At 41.7% G+C, this 19,841-nt stretch overlaps 1 protein-coding gene across 2 annotated transcripts in view; it reads right to left on the reverse strand.

Moving 5' to 3' along the window:
- Window positions 1-631: 631 nt before the first annotated feature.
- Window positions 632-19,841, reverse strand: part of MCM3AP (minichromosome maintenance complex component 3 associated protein) — a 99,069-nt gene continuing 79,859 nt past the window's right edge. For both annotated transcript variants that reach the window (XM_063116079.1, XM_063116080.1), the window contains exons 24-29: window positions 16,798-17,188; window positions 14,716-14,973; window positions 11,898-12,027; window positions 10,037-10,213; window positions 7,922-8,072; window positions 632-3,181 (exon numbers count right to left, since the gene is read on the reverse strand). In XM_063116079.1, coding sequence (XP_062972149.1) covers window positions 3,035-3,181; window positions 7,922-8,072; window positions 10,037-10,213; window positions 11,898-12,027; window positions 14,716-14,973; window positions 16,798-17,188 — 1,254 coding nt within the window. In that variant the 3' untranslated portion in view covers window positions 632-3,034. The remainder of the gene's footprint in view (window positions 3,182-7,921; window positions 8,073-10,036; window positions 10,214-11,897; window positions 12,028-14,715; window positions 14,974-16,797; window positions 17,189-19,841) is intronic.

The following is a 19,841-nucleotide window of genomic DNA, read 5'->3' on the forward strand; positions in this document are numbered from 1 at the left end:
TCCCTTCTTGAAACTCATCTATTTCAGGAAACCCTTGGAATATCGTCCTACTCTCAATTAAGGATATGTGAGTTGGAGAACCTCGATCTCGTCAATGTTCTCCAAATTCCACATCAAAGCTCACTTCACCTGATGTCCATATCAGATTGCAAGTTTCATTTTGTTTTCCATGAAAATTTGCGAGGATTTCATTCACATTTTTAAAAAATCTACATATTTTTCTCCTATTGACTCAAGTGTGTTTGTGCACATATTCCATGTGCATTTTCCAAAAGGATCCATTTTTCAAGCACATTTTTTATTGTTGTGTGAATTGCACTGCAAGCAGAAATGTCTTTCAAACCAGAGTGTATGTTCTGGTCTGCATTTGGTTTCAGGAGGCATAAATTGGATACATCCTGATCAAAAACAAACTGAAACAATTTCTCACCCATCCTTAGTCTCAATACTTTTTTTTAATCTAAGCCAAAATAGGAGTAATGGCAACTATCACATATTCTTTCTCTGCTCACCCTTGGCTGCATTCTCAACTCCCCAACCCTCATCTTGGTTCCCTTGTCTCTGTTTAGACTGTAACCGCCTTCAGGATGGAAGGAAACCTGGCAAACCCGTACATGGATGTCACTATAAATATCATTTCAAAAGTGTTTCAACCATTTTTATATGTTTTACGTCATCAGCTACAGGCCATAAAAGTATATACTGTATCCAATACATTGCATTAAGAAATAAACTGTAAAGAAGGGCCATGGACATTTCAGCCTGTCGCACTTTAAATACCAGTATCAAAATCACATATTACACAACTAAAAAGGTAAAGATACCATAACATAGTATATATTAGGAGAAAATAACATCAATTCATTTTAAAGCAAAGATTTGTAGTATCAAGTTTCAATTCTTGAGCAACGAAGCTATTGCCAACGTTAGATTCTCTGCACTGAAAATTTCCATCAGGAGGCCTTGATTCTCTTCTTGATAAAGATGTCCTAATAAGCTGTTACATTAAAAGTTTTACTCAAAAGGAAAAGAATTTGGAATACAATGCCTACTCTGAAGGTAAACATTTTCTTAGTGCTTTTAAAACAAATTCCAAACATACATTACTTCAACGTAAGGGTCATCAGGTTATCCCTATTTTTATGTCTGTGCACACAAACGCAGACACGCACACACAACATTATCCATAGTATCTAAGAGACTGCTTTTGCTGTGTTACTAAGAATGGTGCTCTCAAAAATGAAAAATCTTCCAAGGTTCTTCTATTTCCACTCATTAATGAAAATGACAATACAGAAAAGGTTTCTGTCAGAGGCACAAGTATTCCGAGAATGCATAAAAGTCATTCAGCATACCTGTGCTGCACTACAAGCAGCAGCACAAAACCGTTCATGGTGAACAAATATCCTATGAATAAAAGCTGCCCTTAGACCATATAAAATTAAAATAACCATGCACCACTCAATCATTTTTCATTCAACTATTCAGAGGCACACAATATTTTTGATCTTACGTTGGGCCTTCACCATACTTATAACAATCATGGAATTGCGTAGCATTAAAGTTATATTTTTGATACCCAACTGAAAGCTTCCATTGTTTTTAAATAAAAAGATTGAATTTATCTCAATGCACAGGTATTAATCCTTTGGGGCTAAACACTGCTTTCCGTTCTGATGAAAACATATCTCGACTTTTGTGGCTTCCTGCTAAATGTAGCAATTTTGTCATAGCACAGATAGGGACACCTCTGCTCATATCCCAAAAAAGAAGAAAGCTGCCAAAACACGTCAAAAAAAATCTTCTTGTGTAAAGCCTTGATCTGAGCCTCCTTTATAACTGGGATAAACCCCACCTGTGATTCAAAATAATAGTCACTTCAGACATATAAATCCCCACATGTGTGTAGGAATGCACATCAATGCCATGTGTGCAATTCATATTAGTTTGGATCCCAAGATGAGTTAACTTAAAGAAGTTCATGGGTGAAAAAGTTTCCCATTTCCTCCCCACAGCAGCCCCTTGCATCCAGTCGCGTATTATTCACGAGGCCTCTCAAAAACTCTGAAGAGGCTTTTTGAGGTGGCTGCAGGGATTTGGGGTGTGTGTGTGTACTGAAACTTTTCTTCCAGGAATTTCCTGAAGTCAACTTATCTCAGGATCCAAGAATTTGTGTACACAGAAAAAATTACCTACACATAGGCTTGTCACATACTATTGACAAGCAAAATTCAAAAAAAATAATACATGGAAATGGCTTCTATGTATCAAATTAGATGAACAGCTGTTATTCAAGCCATATGTTGTTCCCAGGAAGCAAATCCAGTGGCCAGCTTGGATAATACTTTCTCCTTCCACTCCCCCACATGAGTGACAGTGAGCCTGACCTCCCCACCCACCAACATATCTGCCCTTTCTCCAATGTCACTAGTCATTCATATCGGAGCATAATATATGAATGGGGCTCGTGCCCATTCAATGCGACGTGCATAGCATGGCCCGTTCCATGTAGTTGATACCTCAGATGAAATCTGGGAATTAACTGTGTGATCTGAGCCTGGACCATTACACCTGCAAGTCAACGTCCGGTGGCACTGGGTAGGCATGCATAGTGGATGTCCAAGTACGGCCTTGCTCTTGCTTGTCCTCACCACCATGTTTAGGGGAGTGTGATAGAAGAAACGATCAGGGCTCAGATTATTTTTATTTCATAATAAAGCACAAAAAGAGGACTCTTCAGAGGTGCGCAATTCAGTACAAAGACTGAAAGCTTAACCATAGATAGGCTTACTTGGAAATAAGTTCAATGGGTCTTACTCCCAAGTAAGTGCACACAGGAAAGCAGCTAAAGTAAAATTAGAATGCAAAACCTGAGGACCGATTCAACAGTATCATATTATCGTATATAAGCACTATATGATAGAGTCATAGAAAAATTCGTTCACAAAAGCCTTTGATGGTTTTACATAAATTTCTGTCAGTCGGACCTCTAGATATTTGTTGTCTATGCCCCACACTTTTAGGCTGATCCTGATTAAGTATCTATCATGTCTAGCAATGTTGATAAATGGAGTTCACAAGCAACTTCTTCTTCTTTGTTAGCCCTAATCAGTTGTTTCAAGTACGCAAGTCTGTGGGATAGAGAGGTGTCTGTGTCCCTCAATTCGATCCAGCTTCCAGCCTGAGCAGAAAGAGAAAAAGAAAAAAATGGATTTTGACAAAGTTTAAAAAAGATGTAGTAGTAGTGCAGGGAAAAGTGGCACACACTCCTGTGACTAGTGACATTTACGCCCTGTTCAGCTGTTATGCTTGAACAAAGTATATTGATGTGCGTAAGGGGCACAAGAACACATGGTCCCTGGGCCCCTAGCATCACTGCCTCTGCTGGCCATGCGCCCTCAGTCCCCAGCCTTCATGTCTTCAGGGAGAAGGGAGCTTCCATTTCTGTTTGCCAGAACACGAAGAGAAGCCTCTGTGTGATTATAACCCCCAATCAATCAGGGTACCCAATCTCGCACAGGCTTCTACTTGCATCTTCAGACCTCACCGCTCAATGTGGAGAGGTCAGATACTGAGAAAGCACAGCTCCATACTGTTCAGGCATAACACATGAATAGAGCTTTAATCTAACTCAGGCGTATTTTATTTATATACTGCTCCCCATTCAGAATTTCAGAGACAAAATAAAATAGAATAAAAACAATTAAAAACATGTTAAAAGTACATTTAAAAGAAACAAGGTGCAATAAAACCGCAGCTGATCATTGAGCGAAAGCATCCAGGAACATTTCCAGGAAGCGCTGGAAGGAATACAAAATTGGGGCCTGCCTAACCTCCAGGGGCAGAGAATTCCATAGGAGGGGGGCCACCATGCTGAAGGCTCTTCCCCCGGTGGACTCCAATTGGAGGATGGGTCTATGTGGAACCACCAGGAGCAGGCCCTCGGATGACCTCAGTGACCAGGCAGGTTAATAAGGGAGAAAGCACTCTCAGGAATCCTCGTGACTCAGGAATCACTTACCCACAAGGTTTCCATCTTTCCAGGATTCAGTTTCAGATTTGACGAAAAAGCTCAAATCAGTCACATTTGTTCACAGATACGTTATGACAACTTTTTGTCCCAGAAGTCTTTGAAAACTCCTGTACCAACCTACATAATAAGCTATCTTTCAAATATTTATCCTAAAGATTTAGGACTCTACCAGTCTTCTAAGACATTTGTTAGAAATTCGTAAGAAATTCATAAAGAAACAAATGATATTTTAAAATGTATGACCATAGTAAGTCTAAATCAGTCTAATTCTAGCAAGACAAAAGCATTCATGCTGACATGCTATAACTTCTCACTGACCTCTAATCTTACAGACATGATGTAAACTCAAGAAGAAGCAAAATGTGCATTACGTAAGAAAGTTGGGGAAAGGATGTCTCCATACATGTAGTATTATCACTATGTTATGCTTATGAAACAAAAGAGTAAAAGATGATATGATATATTTTTGGAAAACCACAGATATACGGAAAAGAACCAGATGGTTTCCTGTTTTGGGGAATTAACAGAAATCTATAGACATTGTAGCCTTGGAACTGAGAAGAGTCTTCAGGACCCATGTTGAAATTAACTACGACACAGTGGGTAGATTGTGTCAATGCACAGGTGACCACTTGAATAATCCTATATATATAATAGCCAGTTCCTCTGTCCTCTGTCCAGACAAAAATATCTCAAAGACTAGAAGGCCTAGGAGGCTGAAAGTTTGCATGCAGGTAGCCCCTGACCTGCAAGGGTGCAGGAATACTTGGTGACCAAAAATTCCCACAGGGGTCCCCAAAAGGGGGAGGGATTCCAAAAAAAATCTGAAATTGCAAAAGGAGTCTTTTCCATTGTCATAAAGAGTTCATACTTTGTATTCATTGACTCCCTTTTAAGAAAATCTACCCTGGCAGTTTGGAATCAAGAATTCACTAGAGGGGCGGAATGGGGGGGTCCCAAAAAAATGAACAAAAAATTCTCAAAAACTAGAAGGCCTAGGAAGCTGCAAGTTTGCATGCAGGTAGCTCCTGACCCGCACGGGTGCAGGAATACTCGGTGACTAAACATTCCCACGGGAGTCCCAATAAAGGGAGCTTTCCGAAAAAATCTGAAATTGCAAAAGAGCTGTGAAAATGATCGCCTTTTCTATCATCATCCTACAAATGCCAATGGGACACATTTAACGGCCATAAATAAAACTGTTGATTTTTCAACTGGTATCAGGCTAGTAATAATAATAACAACAACAACCAGCCTCTCCCTCTGGATCCCATGTGGATTGCTCAATTTGTTGTCCGAGACCTTTTTCAAGTTTGTTTTACTCCCATTGCAGATCCATATTTAATTTCACTCAACAACTTTTAGAAACCAACCCTTTTTTTTTTCTAATTTTGATTGGACTACAATTCGCTCAAAATTTGTTACTCTAGAGAACAAAATTTGTCCTCGAATTGTTGGGTTTACTACGAAAAATAGTATTTGTAGTCAGATTGCAGTTCTGTCTTTCAACATTTCTTTAATTTGTTGACTTGATTTTGGCTTAGTGCCGATATATAAATCTTGTAGTCTAACCTGCTTGTTCCCAACTGGCATAACTTTTCAACTTATTTGGTTCATAAAAGAGTAGATGATGTACAAATAGAATTATTGGGGATAGTGTTGGAGTGATGATATGACACCATTTCTTTTAGGTTTCTAGTACTACCTGAACAAAGGGATTCGTTTTTAGAGCTTTCCCTTTTATTCCTTTCCCAAAGGAATAGTTGACAACGGGACATGACTACCTAGGAATCTGCTCCTTTAATTCCCGAGGAATATAATCATTGTCCCATTAGATCGAGGAGGCAGCCCTTGTTGTCCCCAGGCGAGGAGAGGAAGCTTCGTGTTTTGATTGCGCTGCCTCAACCACAAGGGCGGTTGAAAAAGAATTGAGGAGATTGAGGCGGGAACCCCTTTGGTCATGCGCTGCGTGGGGGAGGGGTTCCCGCTCAAAACGCCTCAGCTATAGAAGTTTTCCTGAACAGGGCTCCGCACAGGTGCAGAGCCTATATATGTGTGATGCAGAGAAGGAAAATAGTTTGTATTTTTATATATACATGTCAACACTCTTATGTCAAATAAAAACAGCTTAAGATTTTGAAGTAAAAGAGGAAAAAACATGGCTGATATCAGAGGCCTACATCTAAAAATTCTGAAAGCCCATATACAAGTCAGAAATGAACCTGCATTCTTGGTGGCACTTTGTTCTAGGGAAATGGAATGGGATAAGTTACCTGCTGATCCATGATCAAGCTAAATAAAAGCCCTAGACAGGGATAAATCGATCACAATGCTCTATTACCATTTTAATGTTGCCAACTGGAGCAGAGCACTTGATAAATAAAACCAGGCATTTGCAAATCAGTGTATACATAAACTTCCATAGGAAACGGGTATTAGCTGACCATTTCCATCTAATGGCTGAACATCACCCCCTAATGGAATTCTCTGCCTCTGGAGGTCAGGCAGGTGCCAACTTTGTATTCTTTTCGGCAACTCCTGAAAACGTTGTTCCACGAAGCCTTCCCTTGATGAGCAGCCATGGTTTACTTCCCATTTTGCATTTTTTTTTTAAAAAAAAAACTATTTTAATGTGTTTTATTGTTTTTTATTTTATCTCTTCGCTCTTCTGATGCCATGTTTCTCACCTGCCCAAGGGTCTCTACTTCCCTTGCTCGGCTTCGTCCATTTTCTTCCGCTGCCCCTTACGCCTGGAATGCTCTTCCAGAACATTTGCGAACTACAAGTTCAATCGCAGCTTTTAAAGCTCAGCTAAAAGCTTTTCTTTTTTCTAAAGCTTTTAAAACTTGATTTTGATCTGACCTTTATACTGTTAGTTTTACTCTACCCTGTGCCGGTTTGGTGCATTCTCTTCCCCTTCTTATTGTTTTATTATGATTTTATTCGAATGTAAGCCTATGCGGCAGGGTTTTGCTATTTTATTGTTTTACTCTGTACAGCACCACGTACACTGATGGTGCTATATAAATAAATAAATAAATAAATAAATAAATAAATAATAATCTTGTACACTGCTCAGACATTCTGAATGGGGAGTAGTATATAAATATTGCAAATAAAATAAATAAACAATGAAATTCTTACCTCCAGCAACCCCCACTCCCCAAATCTGCTCCAGAGAATTTGAGTCAGACCATTGGTCCATCCAGCCCAGCATTGTTGACAATGACCGGCGTCAGGCTCTCCTGGATTCCGGACAAGATTATTTTATAATCTTACCTAGAATGGTGGAGATTGAACCTGGGACTTCCTGCATGCCAAGCATGTGCTCTACTCATGCGCTATGGACCCTCCTGTAGAGGGGATGAAGGGAAGGGAAAGTCCTGTTTGCATGACGCTGGATGTAGTCCAACGATTACAAAAAAACAGTTTAGTTTGTTTAGTACAGTGGTGGCCATTTTTTGGCATGTGCCTACAATCCATGTTTGTAGTATGTGATAGGTTCACTCAAGTGCACTCATCTAGGAGTGGTTTTGCCTCTAGTGTACTGGGCAAGGGAGCAGTGAATAGTTCAGCATGGAAGAAGCAGGTGGCATGGTAGGCCTGACCGGCTAGATATACTGTAAGAACAACACATACATTTGGGGCTTTCGGGGAAATTTATCACTTTCAGGACCAAATGTATTACCGTATGTCAATGAAAGTGACTCCCAGAAGCTGATAACACTATCTTCCCAAAAGCTAAACTCATGCACGTTCAAGCTTTATATTGCATATATACACATTTCCCCCATGGAAAATCCAGACATTCCGTTACAAATATCCCCATCAATTCCATCAATATAGCAACTTTCTGTGTCTTATTATATTATATTCTTTTAGATTCACCTCTGGGCTTCTTGACATCTGTGTTTTGGCCAGTGGGTGGATAATCTGAGGCACAGGCGTCAGAGTTTCAGGGAGGTAAAGAGGAAAAGACGGAGAATCCTGGAATGTCTCAGAATCTTTAACTAACAATTGCTGCAGCTGCTCATCAAACCTAGACCAAACAAGGTGATGAAAACAAAAATGTTCATGGTGTGTCAACAACTTTTTCTCTCTGTTATTTCTGCTCACATAATTTTATGGTTAATTTTTGATTTCTAGGACAGACCGAAATGGGGGGAAGAATTGGATTTACCAGTGAGTTTCCTTTCTGTATTTCCCACAGCAGTGTATGAGCAAGATAGGTGAGTGACGCCTGTTCTACTGGCTCCAATAGGCAGGACTTCAAGGCGTCAGTAACCTAGAGAGATGTTGGCTCACCTCTGAATTCTCAGGAAAAAATATCAGATCTGCACCAAAATTGAACACTTCAACCATTTAAAACCCATTTAATATCTTACCTAAACAACAAGCTATACTACACAGCATGCACATCTCATTGTGTGAATGTAACAAAAGGGAGTCAGAGAAAAGAAGAAAGACAAGCAGGGAGGAACAGAGCTGAGAGTAATTTATCTTCTATATTTACTATTTCCTACTACACGGTTCGTAGAGAACTGATGGCATGCTTAGTGATGCTCCTTTGTGAAATGGGAAAGAAAACTCAAATGGTAAGTCCAGGATTTGCTCAGTATTTTTTTTTCTAGATGTACAATCTGAACAGATGGGATGTATCAAAGCTAGTACTTGTTCAGGCAGGAAATAGGATCCTTCTGCAAGTGGCTCCCAGACAAGGCCGTCCTCTTTGCAGCAAGCTAGATACAGTCTGGTTGTTTTGTTGAACTTTGGCCTCACGTTATATAAGAAGCAAAAGTGTAGAAACCTGTAAAACTTCAGACACCTTCTTACTCCCATTCTTCCAGGAAGGTTGTGCATATAGCACTTTGATCACCCACGCTCTGTACATGCCCTATGACTGGGGTTCCAGTGATCATCTTTATAGTCTCCTTCCCACACTAACTGGCTCTTTTTATGTTATCTTGTCCCATCTCTGTCCTCTCCTGCTTTCAGCCTTCCATTCAACACCTCCCACCAGTCACCACTGCGCTGAAAGCTAAAATCCAACCAGGTCCTATTGTTGTAACATTTCTACCTGTTTCTCCTACCCCACCACCTCATATTCCCATACTACTAACTCACCCAAGTGGTAGTTAAACCTTTTTATTTCCCCAGTATTTTAGCATCTCACCATCCTAGTCCTTTAGCTCTGCTGTTTCAAATCTGCATTTTAAATCTGTATTTTACATCTCTGCATTGCTGCTTGGTTTTATTCTAGCTGTACATTTATATTGTGATTTTTAAGCTTCCTTATTTTATATTTTACACTATACCTTATGGTTTAATTTTTGTGAACCACCCAGAGAGCTTCAGGTATTGGGTGGTGATCATGTTTCCAAGCCTTCCTGCCGAGATGTGAGACAATAAAGAGGTCTGCTGTGCAATGCACAAAGCTTTATTCAGTAGACATTTCTTCACACCTGAAGGGAGTGTGAATGCCAGGGGCGCTCCTCTAAGCTGAATTAGTCTCACAAAGCAAGGCAGTTGCCTATCAGCTAAATAGACAGTTTCCTGCAGTGCCTAACAAGGTTTTACAGAACCCCTCCTTCAGGGAGGGTCTTTACATTGTAACCTCTGACGAGTGGCTAACCTAGTGGACTGCCTCCCACCTCCTTTCAACTCCACCTGCTTGACCCTGCCGTGGAATCTGGGATCTGTCAATTCCAATGTTACCTCTCCCCCCACCCCTCCAACAAAGACTGAGTTCCCAGGGTGGGGAGGATGATCTCTGACCCTGGGCTTCCTGTCTGCTGAGCTCCCGGGAAAATTCTTCCTTGACTCCTGGAGAGTCTTGGAGAATTTCCTCCCCACTTGTTGTCTTAGCTGATTATTTCTCCCTCTTCCTCCTCCTCCTCCTAGTCTGATTCAGCATACACACCAGGGAGACCAGGCCTGATCCAAACACCAGTATAGAAATTAATTAAATAAATAAAATTGGGAAAGAGAATGAAAACTGTTTACCTCTGACTTTCTGTTTTCTCCAGTTGCAGCTTGGCAGACAGATACTTGGGAAGAAGATCCATTTCTGAAACAGCCATTGTTAGATCTGCTCCACTGGAAATACTTAGGCCCCTGTTTCCTACAATTTCCTGGCTGGCACAATATTCATTTGCAAAAGACTTTGTCTTTATTTTGTACCTAGAGGACAAGAAATAACATGTCAGAATTGTGAAACAGCAGTTTAGCATTCACTGCACATAGGTTTTACATAGATTCTGTGAACATAAAGTAAGAGCAGCCCTTGCCGAAGAGAAAAAGGGCCCATCTCATTTAGCTTGCAGCAGTGGCTACCCTAATGCTTTCAGGAAAATAAGTGGGGAATGAAGTAAAGAGTACTCCCCCATTATTTATCCTCCACCACTAGAATTTGGAGGTATACTGCCTCTAAACACAGAGGTTCCATTTAGCTATCATAGATTAACACTAGATTATGCTTTAAGGTGGATTCCTGCATAGAGCAGAGGGTTAGATGTGATGACCATATAGGCCCCTTCCAACTCTACTATTATATGATATAAACCATGGCTAATATCACATCTTGTGTGAAGACATGCTATTTTTCTGTCTGTTCTGAATCTTGGAGGAGTTGTGCTATAACGCTCTTGATTCGTTTTGTTTAAACTATACATGGTTATATATAAACCTCTATCTTCTTCGCCCACCCCAGTTGTATTTTTCCTAAACTAAAAAGTCCCAATACGATAGGGACTCCCACACTAGAGGCCTTCAAGAGGCAGGTGGACAACCATCTGTCAGGGATGCTTTAGGGTGGATTCCTGCATTGAGCAGGGGTTGGACTCCATGGCCTTGTAGGCCCCTTCCAGCTCTGCTATTCTATGATTCTATGAGGGAAGGCAGTAGAGGCTGGTGGCTCCGATGTCAGTCAGTAGGGTTATGAATTAACTTCAGGTTTCAGTCACAATTCTAAAGGAGCTGTTCAAGTTGCTTTGAAACCTGAAGCAGATTCACTGCCCCACACAGCTCAGAGCTACCAGCCTCCAAGGATGGGAGGTGATCGAACCATTTGTTCATTAGGTTGTTTCTAGCTCTACAACATCCTTTTTGAGAATGAGCAACTGCAATGGCATACAGAGTTACATATGCCATTGCCCCATAAGGCATTTGATACTGATTATTTTATTTTCAACCTTTTCCTTACAAATAGAGAATTGGTTGTTTTCACTGCTGCTGCACACCAACTTGACATTTTTCATTGAGTCAATTGGCCACAACCACAAGATATTTTTCCTTGATAGAACTTTAGAGTTGGAAGGGTCAATTTAGGTTATCTAGTCCAACCCCCAATCAATGCCGGAATCTGGTTCAAAGTATCCCTGAGAGATTGCCTGTAATCTGAAATCTGTCAATCTGCTCTAGGATCTTCCCAGGTGTTGATGTCAGACTGACTGGTCTGTAATTCCACAGATCTACCTTTTGGCCCATTTTGAAGATGCCTCCCTCTCGTCCTTTGGGACTTCTCAGATAATAGACAGAGATTCCAAGAGCCCATCTGCTAACTCTTTCAACAATTCCTCTGGACCTGGGAACTTGAACTCATTTAAGATGCTTAGATATTCCCTGACTATCTCTCTGTCAACCTAAAGCTGAACTCCAAGCCCTTTGTCACATTTGCCAGATGGGACATAGAACCTCTTTTGGGAGAAGAGTGAGCTAATTCTGGAAGAAAGGAGAGCATGGCAGTTGTGATCAAAAATAATTGTGGGTTAAGAAGTTCAGCCACACTTTGTTGAGCTCTGATGAGTGCAGTTAAGTAAGGGTCTGTTTTACATAATGCCAAAGAAAAAAAGTTAAACAGTCTCACCTTCTTTGACTTTGTTGGATCTCTTTCTGAGTTTTTAATGTGGCTTCTTCCCATAAAAAGGGACAATTGAATTTTCTCAAGTGCTCCTTTGAAAAATATACGTATATCTGTCCATCCTTACTCACTGTTTCTGTAAAATTCAAAAACATACAACCATCATCAAATCGGAATAATAGATCTTCTACGTTCCAACACAAGTTATCACGGAAAAAGAAGCATTGCATCATTTTTTAAAAGAATGCAAACACCGAATACTTATCTTAAACAGGAATAACACAAATAAAGGTGCAAACCTAGGATAAATAGCACCCTGGGCGAGGAGTACCTTTGGTGCCTGCCCTCCCCATGCCATAGTCAGTTTTGTAGGGCATCCAGGGGATTTATGGGGCCTGGTGATCGTATGCTGTCCATCGAGAATGACATTGCTCAAAATCTGGCTCTCTCAGCCACGGTGCCCCAGTTTGCACAAGCCAAAGTTCAAAAAGCCACATTCTGAGTAATGGCAGTGCACTATGCACACAGCAGAACTACCACAAGTTTTACTTATAATATTTTGTTTTGTAGCAGTTTCTATCTTTTGGTAATAATTGTTTTTATCATTAAAAATAATAAAGAAAAGTTATAAATAACAAAGGTATCCAGCTGACCTCATACAGCTTTGTTTTGTTATCTATCTATCTATCTATCTATCTATCTATAATAAAATGCTAAGACGATGCGTGGCACAATTCTAAGGAAGAGTTTTTGGTTGCTAAACAACAGGAAATATGAGAAGATCTTTGTGGTGCTAAGCAATAGGGATATATGAACACAGCTGGTGCAGCTGGCATTGAAACATCATTGCCGAACCAGCATATAGGCCTCAGGTAAGTCCCGGGGGTAGGCAGGTGAGGGGGGGCAGTGGCTGGGAGTGAGCTGGTGGAATGTCTGGAAGGGAGTGGGGGAGAGTGGCTGGAAGGAAGGGAGTACAGAGAGAAGGCCGGCTGGCTCACCAGCACATGTGGAGACCTCAGGTAAGTAAGGTTCGGCAAGCAGGCGAGCGGGGGAAGAGGCTGGGAGAGAGCGGGGAGGGGGGGTGCCTGGGCGGGGGGAGTCCAACGGGCTCCCAGATGGCATTCCACCCAGCTTTTCCAAGCACCTGCAGAAAAGCTGGAAAAGTATGATAATGTACTAGCGCGCAGATGCTTTGCGCAAGTTAAGCTAGTTATTTAGATAGTGCTCATAGTGTTTAAAGTATCTGAAGAGCTGAGTGCTCAGTGACACTGCCTAAGGTAAACCTGTGTTCCACTGATTTTTACCAAGTACAAATGACATCAAAGTGGAAATTGAAAAAGAAACATACTGAAAGAGGATCATTTTTGTAGTTAGTACAAACAAGAAATCCCTTCAGGTAAATGGTCCCAAGCTGTAAAAGGTTTCAAAAGGTCAAAAACTCGACTTTGAATTGAGCCTGGCATAATAAAGCCCCATCCTAGTTAGCTGTCTAGCAGCTGTAATTATAAACTCATCACAGTTTCAGAACTGCCCTTACATACACAATCCCACATATAATGCATTGCAGTCGTCTGATCTGGAGGTTACCTGAGCACAGATAACTGAGGCTAGGCTGACTTTACCTATCGCAGCTGGCACGATAGACCAAGCTGGCGAAGAGTGCTTTGAGCCATGGAAGCCACCTGCATCTTGAATGACAAGCTGGATCAAGAAGCACTCCTAAAGACTGTGGACCTGCTTCTTTAGGGGAAGTGCATCTCAGCCCAGTCCAGGATAAACACTGCTAACCTGGACAGCCAAACCACCAACCCACCCTTTGTAATTGTTTGCTCCGAAAAGGCCTTTAACGTATTCCTCTATTATTTTCAGTGAGGCTACGGAGTCTGTGATGTCACAGACCCTTACACTAGATCCGCCGCATAAACCCTTCTCAGGCCAAACGCCACCACCTGAAAACCTGAGGGAGGGTTAAATAAAACCTTTCCCCTAGCTATGAGGGAAACAGGTTTAATATTCAGGATCTGCTCTAAATATACTGTGGGAATACTCTGGTGTGGGTGTTTAATAACTGTAAGGCAGGTAAATAATGCCAAGCTGACATGTGGTATTTGGTAGCTAACAAAATAATAAGTTTATTGTTATTTAAAAGCTTTAAATCAAAATATAATACTTTCAATCCTGCCTGATCTAAACTCTCCACACACCAACCACCTCACTCTCTTCACACTAATCCGAAGTCCCTAGAATCCAAACTCTTCTTACTCTCCTCACACACACTCAAACTCACACACTTCACAAACTCCCAACACTCTCCTTACAGTATATACTCCTTCCCCCCCACCTATTACATCATAAACCACACCCACTCAGTTCTAACATTCCATACTAATCTAGACATATACAAGCTGCCTCTCCCACACTAGAGGCCTTCAAGAGGCAGCTGGACAAGCATCTGTCAGGGATGCTTTAGGGTGGATTCCTGCATTGAGCAGGGGGTTGGACTCGATGGCCTTGTAGGCCCCTTCCAACTCTGCTAGTCTATGATTCTATACTCAATTGTGGGTTAACACCACAGGGACTACCTGACAAAATGGCCCAGTTCACATGGAATGACAACCCACGAGGGAGGGAGCGTGCTGCCTCATGACCACTTGCTGCTTTTCACTTTGTTTACAAGACAACCCAGGACTTAATGTCTAAACCCAGCACTATGAGTTGTTGAAGAAAGAAACAAAGCTAGAGACAAAGTTAATATGTGCTGATGCAACTGAAGAGAGAAAGCAATGGCAACACCAAAGAAAACTGCCCCAAATACATTTATTACCTGCTGTTATTGATAGGTGAGGAGGTTTCCAATCCCTCAATTTATGATTAATGCAGAATGCTAAAATGCTATCCCAAGGGATCTCCTTCACGGAAGGGCCGTCTTCTCCAGAGCTGGCACAGTTTCTGCCCTTCCACTTGAAGTAAGTACTGCTCAGCAAATTCTCTATCTGAGACTGAAGGATCTCCTGGGTCTGAAGAGAACTGGCAGTCTGGGACAAATATTGGAAAATCATGGAACAAACAGGGCGCCAGGGAGCTGTAGGAAGAAAAAACACTTATTACACTATGCTCTGTTATGAGAGAAGAGGACCCAGAGCTAATTCCAATTTCTGCTTTACTATTAGCTCAGCCAAAATGCCTCTGGAAAATGTCACAATCCAATTAAATGTCACAATCCAATTAAAAGTAACTACTGTCAGGCAAGCATGGCATAATTTGGGCTGAAATCCAAATATGCTGGGGTAAATATGGCACCCCTTTGAATTGTTAGCTAATGTGAAACTTGAATTTAAACTGCGATTTAACTCAGCGTAGCTGCAGCAACCTTTCAAAAGTCCCTTTCTTTCCCTCCCATGCAGAAAGTACCTAAAATGCACGAAGAAAATTATAATTAATCTCTAATGAGAAAATGTTGCAAGTTAGTATACAAATAGTGGAAGATTTATTATAATGTCAAATCTATTTTTGCCAACCTATAACCAGAAAATACAAAACACTAACAATTCCCTATTCCTCATCCACTGAGGTTGGTGGATTTTTTTTTAAAAAATTGTGTTTTATAAGGTAAGCTTTTTAACAAGGAACAAGAGTCAGCGGGGCTTACCACAAGCTGATGCAGAAGCCTCTACTGTGCGCATCAGCTGTTGATTTAGAAGGTTGAAGGAGCAAGGGAAAAACCTGCAGCCTTTCTAGGCTTTTTCTAGAAAGCATTGGGCAAAAGGCAGGATACAAATAATAATAATAATTTCGTTTTAACTACATCAAAATAAAAATAAAACTGTTTTATCCTCACCAGGTATCTCTAGTTCCAAAGTAACTACAGACTGCTGGTGGAAATGCCAATGTGGTGTTAAATTAAAAAAAACCTGCCTCATTCATCATGGGGTGCAGGAAAAAAAACTTGACATCCCATATAATTCAGTCTCACCATAGTGCAATAACAACAAAAGCTGAATAAGGATGTTGAGGATTTGCTAGAAGAGGGCTCTTTCTCACTGTTCAACACATCCAGCCAGCTACTGATATATGCAACGAACAGGCATGGGTCAACTCATACGTGGACTTATCTAGCAATACAATATGGCTTTAGGCAATACAGGAACAGGGCAGCATGGGGCATCTTTACTGGTCCCTGTCACTCCATCATCCCCATCAGAATTTGGGCCTGAAAGACCAAGGGAAGGTGTGGCAGCATGGAGGGCAAAGTGTAAGCATGCGCACTTTGTAACGATGTACATCATCATCAACGATTACAGGGTGCGTCTGTGTTAAGGGTTCCCATTTCCTGGCTTTGGGGAATTTGAGCCAATTTGAAGACAGACGTGACTCTGGTCTTTTAAACTGGCAGCGGGTTGTTTTTCTTATCCTTGAACATATATGGAAAGGCACCCAATTAAATATTTTAATTAATTCCAGAACTAGAAACCAACATCTTTAGTAGTACATCAAAATACATGAAACTCAACTCACAAGTAGAAAAGGGAAACTTACGGACTTTTTTTTTTTTAAGTAGACACATTTCTTTCCAAATACACTGACCTTTGCATTCAATAAGGTAACTAAAATCAGGAATACAGGAAGCTGCCTCATGCTGAATCAGACCATTGGTCCATCTAGCCCAGTATTGTCAACACTGGACTGGTAGGGATTCTCCAGGGTTTCAGGCAGGATTCTTTCCTTGCCCTACTTGGAGAAGCGAGGGATCGAACCTGGAATCTTATGCATGCCAAGCATGTGCTTTATCACACTGAGCTATAGCCCCTCCTCTTTAAATTCGCAGCATATTGTTGGTGTATGAGCACAACGCCTCTGGTAGACAATAATTTTAGACTTGTTATTCTGTCAGGCTCAATGTTCTTACCGCCCAAAGGAGGAAGATCCATCTCTGGGATCTGGAAGGACAGCACTGCTTTCTTCAGCCAAGCCAGGTGGCTGGGTGTGTTCCACTGGAGATGGGGAAGTTGTCTGCTGCCCCCTGGCTCTACAAACTCAGTTACAGGCCAAGACACTTCACAGAGCTCTTCTGAAGAGGCAACATCGGCCAGAAACTGTACCACACTGTTATACAGCTCTATTATGGCACTAGGATCTTGGGAGGGCAAGCCAGCCATATGTCTCTCCTTCTTGTCTTGGTAGAACCGCCGACTGAATTCATGATCAAGGCCATCTTCAATATATTGCAGAAGTGTCTGGCAGCAAAGCTTGATAGAGCTTGGGCACTGAGCAACCAGCCATTGTACTGCTTCAGATAGCTGTAGGCAGAAAGCCACACAACAAATGCATTAGTTGAGAAGACTTTGTTCACTTGGTCACTTACCATACTTGCCTAGGGTATGCAATGCTCTTTTATATTAGACAATATCAAAGAAACTTAACTTATATTGGGCTTCATCCTTCACAACCAATTCTTGCTGTGAAAATGGCTAGAATTATCTGCAGTATAGAAGTTTGTGAGAAGACTGGGAATTGGAGGAGAGAACTTGCCCAATTTTGAGAGTTCTTCATTTATAAGGTAATCTGTACTGAAGCAGATGTAGGCAGAAGGAGCTCCAGATTAGGGCACATCAATAGGGGTCAGAAACAGACTACGTTGCCAGCAATAGCTACAGAAAGTTCACAAACCAATAAAGCAAAGCAAGCCATGTTGTTCCACAAGAAAAATCCAAACTCCACCTTCAGGCAATACCTATACGAGGAACGAGCAAACTAATTGTGAGCAAACTTTGAAGAACTTCAGTTTTCTTCATCAAGCTAGATGTTACACGAAGTGTGGAAGAATGGAAAGAGGAAAAAAGCTGAGGTTGAAGTCGTAAAGCCTGCATATAGTCAGAGTCCTAAGACTGAGTTTAGGAAGGAACACAGACCTGGTTGGATTAGGCTTTACTAGGTGCTATAAGCAGGTGTTCATCAGAGAACATCACAGCCAGGGGAAAAACCAGTCTGGCACCAACCATTAGCCAGAGAAAGAGCAGTTGTAGGGAACTGCTCCTGTCTTCCCTACCAGAAAGAACACTTTGTTACAGCTGCCCTCAAATTGCAGGACACTCAACGGAAGCACACATCCTTCTGCCAAAGGACTAAGGGCTTGTGGGTTATGTGTCCCTATGAGCTAGTTTAGACATAATGCTAAACCACTGTTTAGGATGGGAATGATCCTAGCCTCCACTCGGACTTGTGCACTTCCCTTCCCCTGGTATGGCTGCGAGGAGTTTGGAAGCTTTCACTTCCATTTTAGATTAACTGCAGCTGGACAAACTGTGGTTAACTTTAACTGTGGTTAATGGAAACAAGCCAATATTCAAACCATAGTTTATGAAGTTAGTTTGTTTTCACTAACCATTGGTAAGAATAACCACAGTTTAGGGTTTGGACAAGATGCTAAACTGACATTAATCCAAAGCAGAAGCATCACATCTTTTCTACGTGGCTACACTGGAGGAGAGGAGAAGAGAGAACATTTTGGGACAAGCCAGGCTTGTACAAGAGGGACAGGCTGCACTTAACCCAAAATGGAACCAAACTTCTGGCTCTAAACATAAAAAAGGTGGCAGAGCAGCTTTTAAACTAATTCCTGGGGGAAAGCTGACAGGAACTGGGAAGCATCCGGCTTGGGTTAAATCATCTGAAGGAGACAAATATGAAAATGTTTTTGATTTCCCCAATGTAGAATCCATTCCTGGAGTTCCAAAGAGCCATAATTTCATAATATGCAAAAAGTGTACAAGTAGGCCATGAGTACAGGAGAGAAAATGATAGCCAATCAAAGAGGCTAAAGTACAACAGTGAAAAGGAGACACGGCAGAGACATCTGTGGAGGGACAGCGTGTACAGGTGTTCCTATGCAAATCCCAGAAGCCTCCGAGCCACAATGGGAGAATTGGAGTGCTTGGTTTCAAAGGGCATTACATTAAACATAATGGGCATTACAGAAACCTGGTGGAATAGAGAGAACCAGTGGGATATGGTCATCCCTGGATACAAACTCTACAGGTGTCATGTGCCTGCCCGTCCCCTCTGGCATTCACACATGCTGGCAAACTGACATAAGACACTCACATCAGTGAGACTTCTTTTATCCAGGGAAATCTCACGGCAACAGGCTTAATGGTTACACACTCCAGAAACACATTTAAAGCTGAATGATGGTCAGAACACTTTAGGCTCCATGCTTCAGGCAATCACAAGGGTGAGGGGCAGGGGAATTCTTGAAAGGCTGAGCAAACCATCCCAAGGGAGCTTCTTCAGACACTGAATACGCTGGTAACTCATGACTAAAGCCAAAACAAGATCACGGGTAGGGTAAAGCACCCAAGCACAGGAGTCCCATTCTTTCTTAGCACTGGCAACTCTCTGCCGCCTGAGTCGGGCAGAGAGAAAGATCACACACCAGTCAATCCCAGCCTGCCGAACACTGAACTGACCCCGGTAGGCATGATCACAGGGAAGGGAATATCTCAGGCACAAGAACTCCCCTGCATGTAACGTTAGCTCCAGGGGGACTCCCTGCCACCTGAGTCACCCCACCCCCACCCCCACACACCCCACACACAATGATCCACAGCAAATGCAAGTTCAACTCTATGAAAAGCTTCACAGTACTTTTCATGGCACAGTCCTTAGAAATCCAGAGTCCAAATAGCAAAGAGTCCAAATTGCAGTTTGCCAGCAGAATGCTTTCAAAGTCCCAAGCGGAGATAGAATCTAAAGCAGAAATGATTTCAGGCCTTGTGTCGAGAGATAAAACCCAGCAAAAGCTCTTCCGCTTTTGCACCATTATATAAAGGCTTGTTCAAAGCCACTTATATTACATTTCTATACCGCCCAATAGCCGAAGCTCTCCAGGCGGTTCACTTGACAGACAGGTCCTCTGACCTGTAAACCCATGTGCCAACAGGGCGTGACTGC

The sequence above is a fragment of the Elgaria multicarinata genome, chromosome 2 (assembly GCF_023053635.1).
Source record: "Elgaria multicarinata webbii isolate HBS135686 ecotype San Diego chromosome 2, rElgMul1.1.pri, whole genome shotgun sequence".
NCBI lineage: Eukaryota > Metazoa > Chordata > Lepidosauria > Squamata > Anguidae > Elgaria > Elgaria multicarinata.